The following is a 14,747-nucleotide window of genomic DNA, read 5'->3' on the forward strand; positions in this document are numbered from 1 at the left end:
CAATTCACTATCTGAAGAGATTAGTACTTCCAGAGAAAAGAAATACAGAAGAATTATTTGGCCTATTTTAGCATTCACGATTAAGATGTCCATCTTCCCCAAACGAAGACCCCTTTTGATGCAGTGTGTGTCATTCACTTTCCCTTAATGGACCTCTTGCGAAGCTGATCTGCATAGAATCCTCAGCCTGCTCTCAGGTCTTCAAGCTTTCTGCCCTTATAGGGCTAAGTGACTTTTGGTAAGATAACCACCTGTATAAGGACATCCACTCCTCTTTTCTTTCTTCCTTTTGTTCATTCTTTTCTCATTATATGAAGGTGTTAAAGTGAAAGGATGAGGTGATTGCACTAATTTATCCTTTGTGTTTTCTGTAAATCCATGTCAGAGCAATATTAACCACCCACTTGGTCTCAACGGTCAGTTGCCCGAACCTACTCCTATGAACCTTGAGTTTTTAGATCCTTTCGGATCATCACAGAGAGCTTCTTCAGCAGAATATTCCATGATGAGTCTATCAAACATCCATCACAAGTAAGAACAGCAAAATGTCTATTCAGACATGGTTCAGAGGAAGTGTCCAGAGGTGTGGGCCTAGATAAGTTGACCCCCTGAGACTGCTTTTAAAATAAACGTCCTTGGCTCTGTCAAACATAAATTATGTGAGTTGAAAGGTGAAGTGGCCAGTCAAAGCTTCCAGAAATTCCCTTAATTTATTTGGATCCCGATCAAGAGGCTTGCCCTGTTGGCACTGGAGACAAATCAGTGGAGTCACAAGTGGCTAAAGACTGCTTAATAACAGCATTTTCACCCCTAAGTGAGATAAACTCTGCATTTTGTTGTTGTGTCACAAAGGCCCCATGTTCGGTCCATGACCACTGTGTGTACTGAAGGGTGTTGGCATCACACAATCAGTTGACAGTAGGAAGCGATAGTCGCTCCTTTATCGAGAGGTCTTGATTCTGTGGTAAATGAGATCAGTTTTGGCAGCCACTTTCCCAGTTAATGATTAAAAGTTATACCAACTGAGAAGTTTCCCAAGAGCAAAATCACTTCAGTAGGAGGAAAAGCCAATGGCATAAAAAAACCTCCAAGGTAGCTGAAGAAATATAGGAGATGGCAGTGCAAATAGAACCAATCGCACAAATCGAGCTGCAAGCAGTACTGGCTGTGCTAAATTAACATCCAGAAATTCAGAGATTTAAAAATGCATAATGAGGGGAGTAAAGGACAGAAATCACAGCCGCAAAAATAGGTAACAAGGATTTGAAGAGCCCGCTAGCAAAAAGGTATCTGAAGTGGTGCTCCTAGAAAACCGTGAGCTTTTATATTAAAGTAGGACAGTAAGAACACACTCATAACAAGGAAGGAATTCCACTATGTTGAATTTGGAAGAAATCATTGTGCACAATGAGCAAGACACAGTCTTGGATTGAGATGAATGACCAGTCTCAAGAAGCAATTCACCAAATGGTGGTAAATCCCAACAACAATCTCTAAAAGCCCCCACTGAATTGGCATAAGAGAAATCCCAGTGGTCCCCTTTTGCTTTGCCCATCCCTCTGACTGCCACTGACAGAAATGTGCAGTGCTACTCATTGCGACTCTGATCCATGAACATGTTGGCTCACCCCAGTCATGACTGCCCTCCAGAGTTACTTTTACCCCGCTCATTGAACGCACAGCACCTTTTACCAGTAGCGTAGGCGGGAAACATTGGTGGTTGCTTTGGGTGCAATATCCTTAGGGGCACAATCTTTTAAAAGAAAAGTGTAAGGATACTTGCCTTGCCCCGGGCTCTGGCAACCCATGCTACGCTGCTGCTTCCTACCACTGTCCAGTGAGTGAGAGGCAGATGGAGAGTCCTGAGGTCAGTGTGCAGCCCTTGATCTGCAAATGCGTGCACTGACTCATCTAGCACAGACTGTGAGGCTTTTAACACACAAACTATTTCTAACACGATCTACGTTTGTGAGGTTTTGTAGTGCTTAAAGAGACACAGCTTATTACGTTTATTTATTGGCCCTAGTCCAGTAATAATTATAAATGACTAAGAGTGAGTCATTTATCATTATTAAATTAACTATAATTTGTAGTTGCATTAGCACTATGAACTTTAATGGTGAGTAATTTTTTTGGGGTATTGAGCAAAGTGTATAATGATGGACATTGTAGAATACAGTATTTAAATTTAATCTGTATATCCTTTAGTAAATTGCCTACTGGGTTTTTCTTTTAGGCAAGACAGAATCTCTGCTGGCCTGGACCAGATCTTTGCCGCGCTTAATTTTTTCCTCGGCACGTTTGCTGTAAATTATCGAATGCGGATTTGTAAATTAGGTGAAGAGGTCCTTCTAACAGTGCTGTACATATGGTCACAGTTCAAGTCAAATAATTCTCTGAAGGAGGAAATAATAGAATTTCTCTGCATGCAGCTACGAGTTCATCACCCCAAAGGAACAAAAACCCAGGAGGAAGGTAACCTATATTAAAATGTCAGTCTTGGACATGTAATTCCTATTTTCTCTACCCTTTGGTGCATGAAATGCTTGATTATCTAGCAGCTGTGTAATTTCTTTGAGTAGGTGAAATCTTCGCAGAAAACATTTGCAGGTTAAGATAGCAAACTGTATTACTGTTTGTTGAACATGGGGTTGGAGTCCATAGAGGTAATGCTTATGCAGTATTTCAGTACCATGGGTTTATTAATGCTTAGCCACGATGCATGATTAGCTGTCAAATGTAATTCTCATTAGATAATGTTATCAAGTGTTTCTGGTAAAAAATTAAAACGGCTACTTACAGAAATATCAAATTTACAGCATATTTAAATCTTTGTCAATATTAAACTGTTAAATCCTGCTTTATCCATACACCTTGTTGAGTATATTACACCCCCATACACATCTGAAGCTTACCATTTGACCTTACTGGTAATTTATTAGAGACTTTCAAGCACAGATTCTTCGACTTGTGAATATGCCTGAACCTGGAAAAGTTTTGCAATTTTCGAGCACTCTTGGATCCTGTTAGTTTGACAGAGTTTTTTCTTCAGTGAAAAATGTACCATTGCGCGAAGGACATTTTCCCATCTAAAGCTACAGGGTTTAAACCGTGCATGGACTGCTGTCAACAAATGTTGGTGATGAACACCCGCGATGTCAGTCTTTGGTGTCTGGACTCCATGCACGTCTTGCTGTCGTGCGATTGATGTGCGAAGATGAACGGTAAGGCTATCTGCAGCTGTGAAGCCAAACCCTACGTCACAGAACTCCAACGGCAGTCGAAGAAAGCCCAGTCCCAGTCGAGGGCACAGACGCGCTTTAGCTCTCAAGGCCATCCTATGGCTCAAAGGATCCGAGGTGGCCCCCAATCGGGTTACTGCCGGCAGATCCGTCATCAACTGTGCCCCTTATGCTTAACTAGAGGCCGGCCCATATTCTAGCACAGCTCCACTGACACTAGCACCACATCCGATGCCCCCCTCTATGCTGCAACCGACACCACCAGCCTGAAGCTTATCGCTTACACCAACATCACTGATGTCAGAAACAGAACAGGTATTGTACTCGAAAGATCTCCCTAAACCCCTCTGAAGTCGCAACCAATATGCCTGTACCCACATGCAAATCCTCAGATGCTCCCTACAGTACAGATGATGAGAGCCAACCGTGCGATGGTGAAGATTTGTATCTAGATCTACAGGATGCCAGTGGCCGGACACCTCTAGAGATATTGCCCTTTACTCTCCTAACCCTGCTACAGCAACAGAAGAATCTTGCTTTGCCATTGTGACATTGTGATTAAGAGGGCAGCTGAAGTCTTGGACCTCACTTTGACATTTACAGAGTTCAAAACTAATGTTCTAACCCATGTTCTACACTCTTAATAGAGAAGTGAGGCTTTGTCGGATCTTCTGATGGTCACCTGGGCAAAGCGATCTTGCCCTCCAGTCAATAAGAAAAATAGCCAAGTGGCATAGGCATGTCCTAAAGGATCCAGATTTCCTGCTACAACATCCTACCCTGGAAAGCCTTGTTGTGCTGGTGTCTGCGAGTAAAATCATTCGTAATGAGTTTCCAACCAACCCGCTAGAGAAATAGATAGAGAATCAAAATGCATGTAAACGTTTGCCGAGTGTATGTTTTCATCTTCCAACCTTGCTGTTAGGTCAGTAAAACACCAGTTGCCTCCTGGGGAGATGCTTGCATGCATTATGGGACATGGTGGAGGACATTTTGTCAGCTGTCCCAGATGACATCTGGCTTAACTTAAAGCATCATATTCAAGATGGCCAGGCCATATCAAAGTAATCCATACGCTTAGGCCTAGACACTACCAAATGTTTGAAAGGGGCAGACTGAACCATTGTGGTGCATAGGCGCCACTCTTGGGTTCCCTTCAATGGCTTTTCCAGTGATGTACAACAGTCCCTCATGGACATGCACTATGATGGTTCTGGGATCTTTGGAGCTAAGGCGGACTTGGCCCTGGAATGTTTAAAGGAGAGCAAACCTACAGAATGCTTTCTAGGTCGACCTCCACCTGTTTAGCAGTTCCCCCACCAGTTTCGCCCTTTTCAAGGCTTCGGAAAAGGGGTTCCAACCGAGGGAACGTCAAACATTTCCTCAACAAGCCTCTCAAGCTTTTTGAAGCAGAGGCCAGAGATCTGGCTGACAGCGTCCAGAACCCATTTGGAACGCTGTACCCAAACAGCAGCTTCACTCCCACAAACCTGCTTTAAGTCACCCTCGACAGCACACAATCACCTGTTGGGATTTCCCATCACCTTTCACCTACCCAGGTGGTGGACCATCACCTCTGACCTGTGGCTTCTCCAAATTGTAGAACACTGTTCTTCCTACCCTTCCTGTGAAACTCCCTGGATATGCCACCCACATCACAACACCTCTCTGAGGATCACGTGTCCATACTCCGAGGAGAAGTCCAAGTTCTCTTGGCCAAGGGAGCCATAGAGAGGATGGAGACATTAGAGATCAGGACTTGCTGTTGCTCCTGTCATTTCCTGGTGCCGAAAAAGAACTGAGGCCATAACTCTCTGAACCTCTTTTTCCGAAAGGGGAAGTTCAAGGTGCTCACCCTGGCCTAGGTTTTGTCTGCCCAGGATGTAGGAGATTGAATGGTGGCATTGGATCTGCAAGACCCCTACTTACACATTCCTGTCCTGCAGTTCCACAGACACTACCTGCTGTTTCAGGTAGGCCAAGAGAAATTCCAGTCTTACCGGACTTTCACAAAGGTGATTGTGGTGGTTGCAGCCTATCTATGGCGGTCAGATTTACCAACCTTTCCATACCTTGATGACTCGCCCTGAAGGTGGGCTTACCTCTAGCAGTCGCAAACGACCTCCAGATGTTGGTATTATTGCTGCCTCAAGGTGTCTTTATAATGGATACCCTTAATCTGAGCTATCTTGAATATGGTGTTTTTCAGAGCCTTTCCTCTACCTTAATAAATCCAGGACATGCAGGCTATGATCCACATGTTTCAACCTTTGATTGTAGTCTCAGTGAGAGCTGCTCTAGTCGCTTGGCCTCCTGTATCCTATGCTCAGTCGCAAGAGAACCTTTTGGATTCCATCTAGGTGTTGGATGAGACTGCGAAAGACCTGTAGAGGTGTGCGTTTCTAAAGTGGGGTTGTCTACTGAGACACCTTAAATCCTGTACTCTTGTATGCCTTTCCTACCCAGAGTGCTAAAAATATTATCAAGAAAGGGTGGGTTCAAGTCATCCTAATGGCTCCGGACTGGGCAAGAAAAGTGTGGTTCTCCGAACTTTCGGCCATGAGCATCTGTCCTCCAATTCAGCTGCCCCTTCGAGAAAAACTCCTGTTGCAGCAGCAGGGTCGGACCCTGCAACCGAGCCTGCACAACCTACACCTCCATGCTTTGTGATTGAATGGTGACAGTTGATGACTTTCGATCTTTGTCCTGAAGTAGTTGGTGTTATCTTGGCAGCCAGGCATTCCTCCACCAAAACTGCATACACTGGACACCGGGAGAAGTTTGTTGTCTGGTTTTTCTTCTTGACATTCAGCCTTTATTTTGTCTTTCTTCAGCCCAGCTACGTCTTGCTGTGGCACTAGTTGAGTATTATCTTTATGCATTTTCGGCCTTTTTGAGTTTGCTTGATCGTTGTTCCTTTTCCAATTACCTGTGACGCGTTTCTTAAAGGGACTGATCCACATGTTCCCTCCATATCCTCTTGTGATGCCACTGTGGGATCTTAGTTTGGTGTGTTACCTACCTGATGTGTACTCTCTTTGAGCCGATGTGCAGCTGCTCTCTACGTTTGCAGACCATAAAAAGTGTTTCTGATCAACATTACATCTGCCCAGCAAGTAAGTGAACTCCAGACCTTGTCTGTTCAACAACCATGTGCATCCTTCTACCTGGACATTCTGGATCCTGCGGACTAAAGCGGCATTCCTACTGAAGGTCGGCACGCCTTTCCACATGGAGTAATCCGTTTCATACTGGCCTTCTATGTACCGTCACCATCCTGATCGTAAGAGGACCTTCTGTTTTTACAACGATGGGACCAGAGACCTCGATTGGACGATCAACTTTTTTGTGGTCTTCTCTGGAAAAAACGTGAAAGTGGTGCAAAAGAGAATCATTTCGTTATGGATTTTTTAAAGCATTAAGATGTGCTATGGGCTTGCCAAATTGTGGCCCCCAGAAGACTTGTGCACTCATTCCACCAGAGTAACAGCTGCTACCACTGCGCTGATTGGCAGTGTGCCAATGTTGGACATCTGCCAGGTTGCTACGTTGGCTTCCCTCCACACGTTCACAAAACACTACTGCCCGAATGCCCACCTCTGGCATGATGGGCACTTTGCCCGCTCTGTCTTGTAGGATTTTCTGATTTGAGCCATTTCACTGACCCTCCACCCGGCGAGGTAGTGCTTTGCTACAAATCCGCCAGGTGAACAATCTGCGGTTTGAAGTCTCTATCAGAAGAATAGGTTACTTACTTTTAGTAACACCTTTACTGGTAGACACACTATATAATAGCAGATTTCTCTCTGATTCACACTCCTCCCCGTTCTGTAGAATGAAGTCATTCATTCCATTAATCCTGTTCCAAACTAGAGATCTGCACAGTGGCATTTTGATTTCTAAGGACTCCGCGTCTGATGGCACAGGCGGGGATCATAAAGAAACGGTCTGTGTGCGGAGGTGGATATAGTGGTATGACATTCCATTGAGCCGGGATGGATCTAAAACATAGGCGCATGACTCCACCTTTAAACGTGCTTGGTAATTGCTATTCTCTGGGCCCCGTTTGACACCAGGTGGTATTCACAAGGTGAAGAATCTGTAGTTAGATTCTCTAACATAAAAGATATTTTTGAAAGTAGATAACTTGATCTTTTTGAGCTTGCACATGAATAAAAATGGGCTATTCCCCATTTGTAAAGTCAGGACATGGAAGTTTACTATTTTTGTCCTTAATAAAGCAAACCAGATTACCTTAATGTTCAGGGTTTTATGGTGCTTAAATCCATGAATAGTTTATAGATTGAGGGTTGTGATTTTATCCTATATTGTCATTTACTTGTATACTAGTCTCCCAGGCTTAGGATGCAACTAAAGTCTTGTAATTTATTTAAGTTCAGCAAATAAGGTAGCAGTTTTACTCACTTATTGCTCCTTAGATCATTGTTAGTTTATTTTTTGACAATAAAATGGCTGTTTTTTTGGCTCCAACAGGTTTAATCTAACCTGTTTTTTCACCAATTTTGAAGCATATTACTGATCTGGCCTGATGTCATTACATATTGAGTGGTACTGATACTGTCATTAGGTATGAGGCTTCCTTGGAGGCCGCGGTATACTTCTTTGTCTTAAATTATTTTTCCAGGTTTTCTGATGATTTGTTAAGGATCACAGCGGGAAGCTAACTGAGCTTCTGAAGATGATACTCCATTATTGCGTGGATGCTCAGCTGAAAAGTCTCAAAACTGAAAATGACATCCTAGAAGAACTTGAATGTAACTGTTTGGCGTGAGCTATTGGGTTGTAAGTTGACTGGAGTATGAGCCATGGCCAAGAAGGATTAATAATATAGGTATGGCTAAGATCTCTTACCGACTGACGTCATCCCCCTCTCGCAGGGGGTCCTAATCAGGCTCCCCTACGATGGAGGAAGGCAGATTGCCGATGTTGAAGACACATCGCTGACAGGTGAGGTCCCTGTCGAGAACACCACCAACGTCGAAGGTACATAGAACATCAATGGCAAGAACGGCACACATTCATAGCCGTTTGACTGCTTCGCTGCCGAAGGCAGGGCGAGCATCGTCGTCGAGGTCGACCTCGATGAAGTCACTCGCGAGGAAGTCACCCCGACGTCGAGAAAAAGGTCATCTCCGACGTTGTGAAGGTTACCGGAATCATCATCATCAAAGACTGTTTACTCTCCGACGACTCTGTCATCCACTCCACCGGCTAGAGGATGATATTATTACATTTAACAAGGTGTTGTGTAGAGCGGCTTCGAAGCTCAACATTAAGGTGCCTCCAGCTGTTCCATCAACATCTGTAATTTTCAAGACTCTTTATCACAGGTCTTCTACTAGACCTCTTCTTCCCTTGGTGCCTGGCTTGCTAGAACCTGCTCTCCACCCTTTCCTGACACTGGCTTCAGTGGGAGTGGCGCCATCGAGGATATTAAAAAAGTACAGGGCTCCAGAGCAGGACCCTCTTTTTATGAGGTCTGACCCACCACCAGACTCGGTTATTGTATTGGCTCAAGGGAAGGTTACACGGGGGCCTCCTCATCTACTGCTCCCCCTGACAAAGACGGCAAAGCCACAGATGACATTGGAAAGAGAATGTGTAACACCTCTGTCTCTTTCATAAAGGTTGGCATGCGCATCTGCTCTACTAGGTTATTATGACAGCTCTCTGTGGTACTCCCTCTCACGCTTTACAGAACAATTGTCAAAGGAAGATGGGCAAGATTTTCAGGAGATTCTGGAAGAAGGAGGTCTTGTGGCGAGTCAGGTCATCAGCGCGCCAGCGGATGCCTCAGACCTTGCTGCCTATGGCTATTCACATGGCATTTGTGCTAGAAGATCCTCATAGCTGAGACTGACAGGACTGAAACTGGAGGCCCAGCATAGAATACTCAACCTCACCTTCAATGGTACATCTCTCTTTGGCTCTCATGCGGACGATGAAATCCGAGTTGGATACCTTGAAGGCGGTTGGTTTGGAGAAAAAGAAGGACTTTCGACGTCGTTGCCGACCCTATGATCGTCCTCCGTGCCAGCAGAGGGTTCAAACCCCTCATTGGTCCTCACAGCACCACCATGCGAGATCGCATTTTCATCAGCGATGACCTGGTAGAGGAAGAGGGGGCTCTAGACAAACCCCTCCTACTGCAAAACAACAATCTAAGCAGTGAGTTCTTGCTTCCTCCAACTCTGTTACCCACTCCGGTGGGAGGAAGTATATGTCTTTATTTGGAAGAGTGGATAAAAATAACGCAGGACAAATGGGTACTCAATATTGTGTGGAATGGGTACTCAATTGGAATCAATTTTCCACCACCATCCGTGCCTCCTCGAAAAATCCAAGTCAGTCGGCTAGATCTGCTGTAAGAGGAGGTATCCATCCTGCCAAAAACAGGCAATCGAAAGGGTTCCCTGGCAACAACATCGGGGGATTTATTCACATTACTTCATGGTTCCAAAGAAAGGTCCAAAAAAGGAGTTCATGCCAATACTAGATCTCAGACTCTTAAACAAATAGGTTCTCAGAGAGAGATTCACGATGCTGGCTTTACATTAAATCATCCCACACATCCATCAAGGGGATTGGATGTGCTCCATAGACCTTCATGATGCTTACTCTCACATCCCAATTTCTTGAAAACACAAAGTCCCTTCGTTTCAGGATAGAGTCAGACCATTTCCAGTTCAAAGTCCTTTCTTTCGGACTCAAGTCTGCTCCTCACACCTTCTCAAAATGCATGGCGGTGGTGGCGGCCTTCCTGAGAAAGCAAAACATTTAATCTGTCTTTATCTAGACGACTGGTTACTCAAGAGTGCCTCTCCTGCAGAATCATCTGAGTTACTGCATCCAAATCTTAAATCGACTGGGCCTGTGTGTGAACTTCAAAAAGTCTATCCTAAATCCTACTCAAAGGATTCACTACTGGGGTGCTACAGTAGACGCTGCAAACGCAAGAGCGTTTCCTTCGGAGGAGAGACTATTATCAATACACCCAGAAGGTATCATCTCTGCTGGGCTCGATGGCGTCATGCATATTCCTTGTCCCGAACGGCAGGTTACAAATGAGGCCCTTACAGCAAACGCTAGAGGACCAGTGGTCCCAAGTTCCCAATGGTTGGGAGGACACCATAACACTTCCTCACTCAGCCCAAATGCAGCCTACATGGAGAAAATGGCAAAGTGCGCATGACTGGTTTGGTCGGTCCCAGTATTTATACCATTTTATGTTACTGCTTCTCGCACTGCGAGAAAGCAGTGGGGCGACACTCCTCCGCCCACATGGAGAAGCCGCCCCTGGACCCCCCGGCCCACCATCCTTCTACCTCCTCATGTCCTAATGTGCGATGAGCCGCTACACTGCGTTTCCACACCCAAATAAGTGAGGTGAATAGTGTATTCAACTGGCAGAACACACGGTACAGCGAAGGCACAAGGAGTTCTGAATCACAAATAGGCAACAGGGCAGAAACACCATATCGGGCACCACAATTGACAGCTCGGAGGGGGTCCCAAAACTGCACCAAAGCCCGCAAGGACTCTATCACCCGTTCAGTATTGTACTGTAATTGCTTTTTTCAGGAATGCGGCACTATAATTCTCAGGTAATGAAAATGATGGTTCTCCCATCGCATGCCCAGGTCCAGTAACTGCTTCTCGGGCACCCGAGCCAAAGCCGCCAACGGGAACAATAATGACTTTGGTAGGTTAATTTTAAGACTGGACACCTCAACAAATTTCCTCAGCAGTTCTAATAATACTGCGAGGGACGCCCTGGGAGCCCTGAGGTAAATAATGCTCCATCTGTGTATGGTGAGAGACATGTCAGGTTTGACCTAACCCTATTCATGATTCATGCATAACCCAACACACCTGTATTGCCAGTGGCCTCACAGCTAGGGCAAACAGCAGGGGTCACAGGGCACCCATATCGTTTACCACGTTCTGTGTCTGACCGCTCCGATCTGCACTGCCCCACCCTCATCCAAGCTCCTGGACCAGTGTACATCAGTTGAATCCAGGTTCTAATCTGGGGACTCTAATAAATACCCCCAGTCTAGTATGTAAAATCCCTTTGATGTTGATAGAGGCCAACACCATTTCCTCTGGGCTTTTTTCTACCGCATGAAGCACATGCAAGCTGCCACAAATTTATTGTCAACTGCGACCTGGAAAAAAGCTGCACTGGTCAATATGAACCAGCCCACTCCCTACTGGACACAGGCGATAGCCAAAAGCTTACATAAAACTAATGTTAGAGTTTATCATCATAAGAGGACAATACGAAGCAGGATCCTCCGATTAGAACCGCTGCGTTTAGGCATCATGCGTATGTCCTTTGCGCATGCTCAGCAGGAGTACCCCCAACTCCTTGACTTTCAAGAATACCTCTAACAAGTGCTGTGTCAGGGCAGCCGCAAACCCCTGGTAGAGTTCCACTGGGAATCCATACCCCTTGGAGCCTTATTATTGGGCACCTGGTCGAGGACGCCCGGGGCTCCTCAGCGCGATATTTGCTTCTAGTTCTTCCACTGCCACTTCTCCTAAATGAGGTATAACCAAAGGTACCCGTAAAGCCTGAATCCGTTCTCACTTTGAATTTAGTTTCTGTTTACAGTGCGTTATCAGGATAAAGCGCCTTCGCAGGATTGGGGAAGGGCTTGAATATGAAGGTTTATTAAATAGTTCAAAGTGCATTACAAAAAGCAAAAAAGAATAATTTGTCAAAATGCATAATACATTTATATAGGGGATTTAACATAATGCTCGTTGAAATGCACCAAAAGAATGAAAGGAAATCAACTTAATATATTCTACATTTAAAGTATGAAACAAACCAATAAGGGTTTAGTCTCTATAGTCAGGAAGTCCCCTTAAAAAGTATCACTTTTTTTATAGACAAATTCACAATAGAAGTCTATGGAAATCTAACAGCCTGCATAAGTTGAACAAAATTACATGAATCCTAATACAGAATTATAAAAAAATCACCTATTGCCACAGTCCTAGCACGATCTTCTAAAATAATATTATGCTATAATTTAACCAAATGTCATTGAATAGAACAGTACGAATCTAGTAACTAAAATGGACGTCACGCAGTCAGTGTTATTGGCAGAAAGAACCTTCAATGTGACAAAAGACTTCCTCTGTATTTCTTAGAGAACAGTGTGTTAATACAAAGTATCAGTGCACATTTTGCTTATGTGGGGTGGCAGAGTAAAAAATGAAAAGCACACATCATGGCTGTGTTAAAATTCAAGATGTAAGTTCGAACTAGTTAAGCCAAGCACGGGAAAATACAGTTCTGTCAAGTGCACTGTTTACTTTTGATTGCAGAAATATACATAATGTTAAGAACACGTTTTATTAAATCTAAATCGTCATTTGTTCCCCCTCTGATTGAACTTATTCAATCACCCAAAATCTCACAATCTTTATTTACAAAACAGTTTTTATCGTCTCTTAAGTTCTTGCGTGTCAATTCTTCCAGTACTCTCATCCCTTTGTAAACGCAAAGCTTTCTGTTCTCGATTTCCAACTTGTTATTACACATTATGTTTTTCTTTGTAGACATTGCCAATAGCTTCTTCTTACACCCACATTTTAGGTCCCCTTTGAAGCAAATTAGCTTAAGACATTTTAGTAAAAGAATGAGACCTATTATGCAGAAAGAGACGATAATAAATGGGGTTAAAATCTTCTTTAAAACACCACCACCAATACTATCAAACCACTCACCAACATTTGCAAAACCCTTTACAATTACATTGACCAATGCACCAAACAGTTCCAGCAATCCTTGTTCTACTATCTAGAGCCTTTGCTTCATGTGAAACATTAGTGATATTATTTTGTAATTGTTGATAAGCTCACATCAGGTAGTTATTGTATTCCTCCACAACAGGCTTGGTCACGGAGGAATACGATAACCAATTTTCCCTCTAATTTTTTTCCTGTATATGCGGCAGTGTAAGGTGTAAGGTGCAATGCAACCAAGGCTAAGTGCGCCGGAAACCAGACCATGCATGTGCGCTGCAATTAACATGAATACCCCAGCCCTGCCAAGTAGCACACATTAGGTGTTGGCCTCAACACCACACTAAAATGCATTTATCACTCATTTTTAGCACCTTGACAATGCCTGTGTAATAGGAGTCAGTGACCGCGAGTGTTGGAGCTGAATTTACAGCAGTGCGGCAAGTGTTGGCCATATGGTGCTATAGGCAGGACACTGAAGAATTGAGCGAGGCACTTCCTGCTTGCGTCATTGTTTCAAGTAAGCATTTTGCGTGCTGTCCGATTACGCAGCTCTGATGTCGTGAGGCCCAGTGTGGGAAGCGCTGTACTGCGCAGGTTTGCATTGGAGAGGGTTCTTGGTAAACGCTGCACGCACTCACAGATAAAAGCATGTGATTTGCCCATGAGCGCACGGTAGCCCTGTCTGGCATCGGTCACTGACAGGTGTGCATTGGTGCATGAGCCCAGAGGAATCCAGGTTCAATGTGAGGCAGCAGCTGAGGTGTGAACAGGTAACCCCGGCAAGCAGGCTTCTACCTGTGAGGGGCCAATGTAAGGGCTACTGCGTGCACAGGAATGATGAGGGAAATGCAGGTTTGTAAAGAAAGGTTCTGCTTTAAATACAACAATATGTGCATCCACAGGAATGCTAAGGGGGATATGCAGATTTGTAAAGTGTTGTACTTTAAATACAACAATATGTGCATGCACACAAGATACCAGGGAGCTGAACGTCGGGGTTCGTCTATGCACAGTGACATAATGCCATAGCAGACCATGGAAGGGGATACATGGCAGAACTGAAGAATTGCGTGTGCGCAGCTGGTTTGTTGCTGTGTGTCTTCTTTATGCTGAAGGCCCAGAGCTGCCCTGCTCAGCGATGCTGCATGTGACTCCTCACTATGGCCGAGGCCATTAGCAGTACCACAGCCTCCAGCACCGTCAGTCATTGACACCCCTGCAGCAGGCAAGGATGGGGCCTGAGGGTGGCAAATCCACCACATCGGCAGGAGATCTTTTTTCTCATTAAAAATGAGGGCTCGTCTTGTGGCTCCGATGCACCCGCCCCACGGTTGTCAATGATAAAACATGCCCATACAGTTCCCCTCCCCTGCCAGAAATCAGTGTTCAGTCCTAGGAGAGTGTTCACAGTAGATCATCAGCTGATCTTGGTATTATCCCCAGACCATGACCAGTGTTTCTATTCGAGGTCCTGGATTCGCCCATGTCCTACGCAAGTCCCTGTCATAGAGGGGTGAAAGGATTTGTGCTGTGAAGCCACTGCTGCCCCTCGTGCCTGTTCTGCATTTGCCTGGTCCTGAGTAGGTCATGTACGAACGTTCCTCTGTTTAGGTCGGGGGACCACCCATTACCGTCTGCCTGGTTCTCCGTGGAGTTGTGAGCCAAACCTTTCGCTTGGAGCCATGGACAGACATTCTCTGGTGTTGAGAAGATGTGGGAGGT

The 14,747-nt window shown here is 44.8% G+C and overlaps 1 protein-coding gene across 1 annotated transcript in view; it reads left to right on the forward strand.

Moving 5' to 3' along the window:
* ATM (ATM serine/threonine kinase) overlaps window positions 1–14,747 on the forward strand; it is a 1,586,045-nt gene that overhangs the window by 163,952 nt on the left and 1,407,346 nt on the right. Inside the window, exon 7 of the mRNA XM_085621514.1 lies at window positions 2,237–2,475. Coding sequence (XP_085477640.1) covers window positions 2,237–2,475 — 239 coding nt within the window. The remainder of the gene's footprint in view (window positions 1–2,236; window positions 2,476–14,747) is intronic.

The sequence above is a fragment of the Triturus cristatus genome, chromosome 8 (assembly GCF_964204655.1).
Source record: "Triturus cristatus chromosome 8, aTriCri1.1, whole genome shotgun sequence".
In the NCBI taxonomy this organism is placed as follows: Eukaryota; Metazoa; Chordata; class Amphibia; order Caudata; family Salamandridae; genus Triturus; species Triturus cristatus.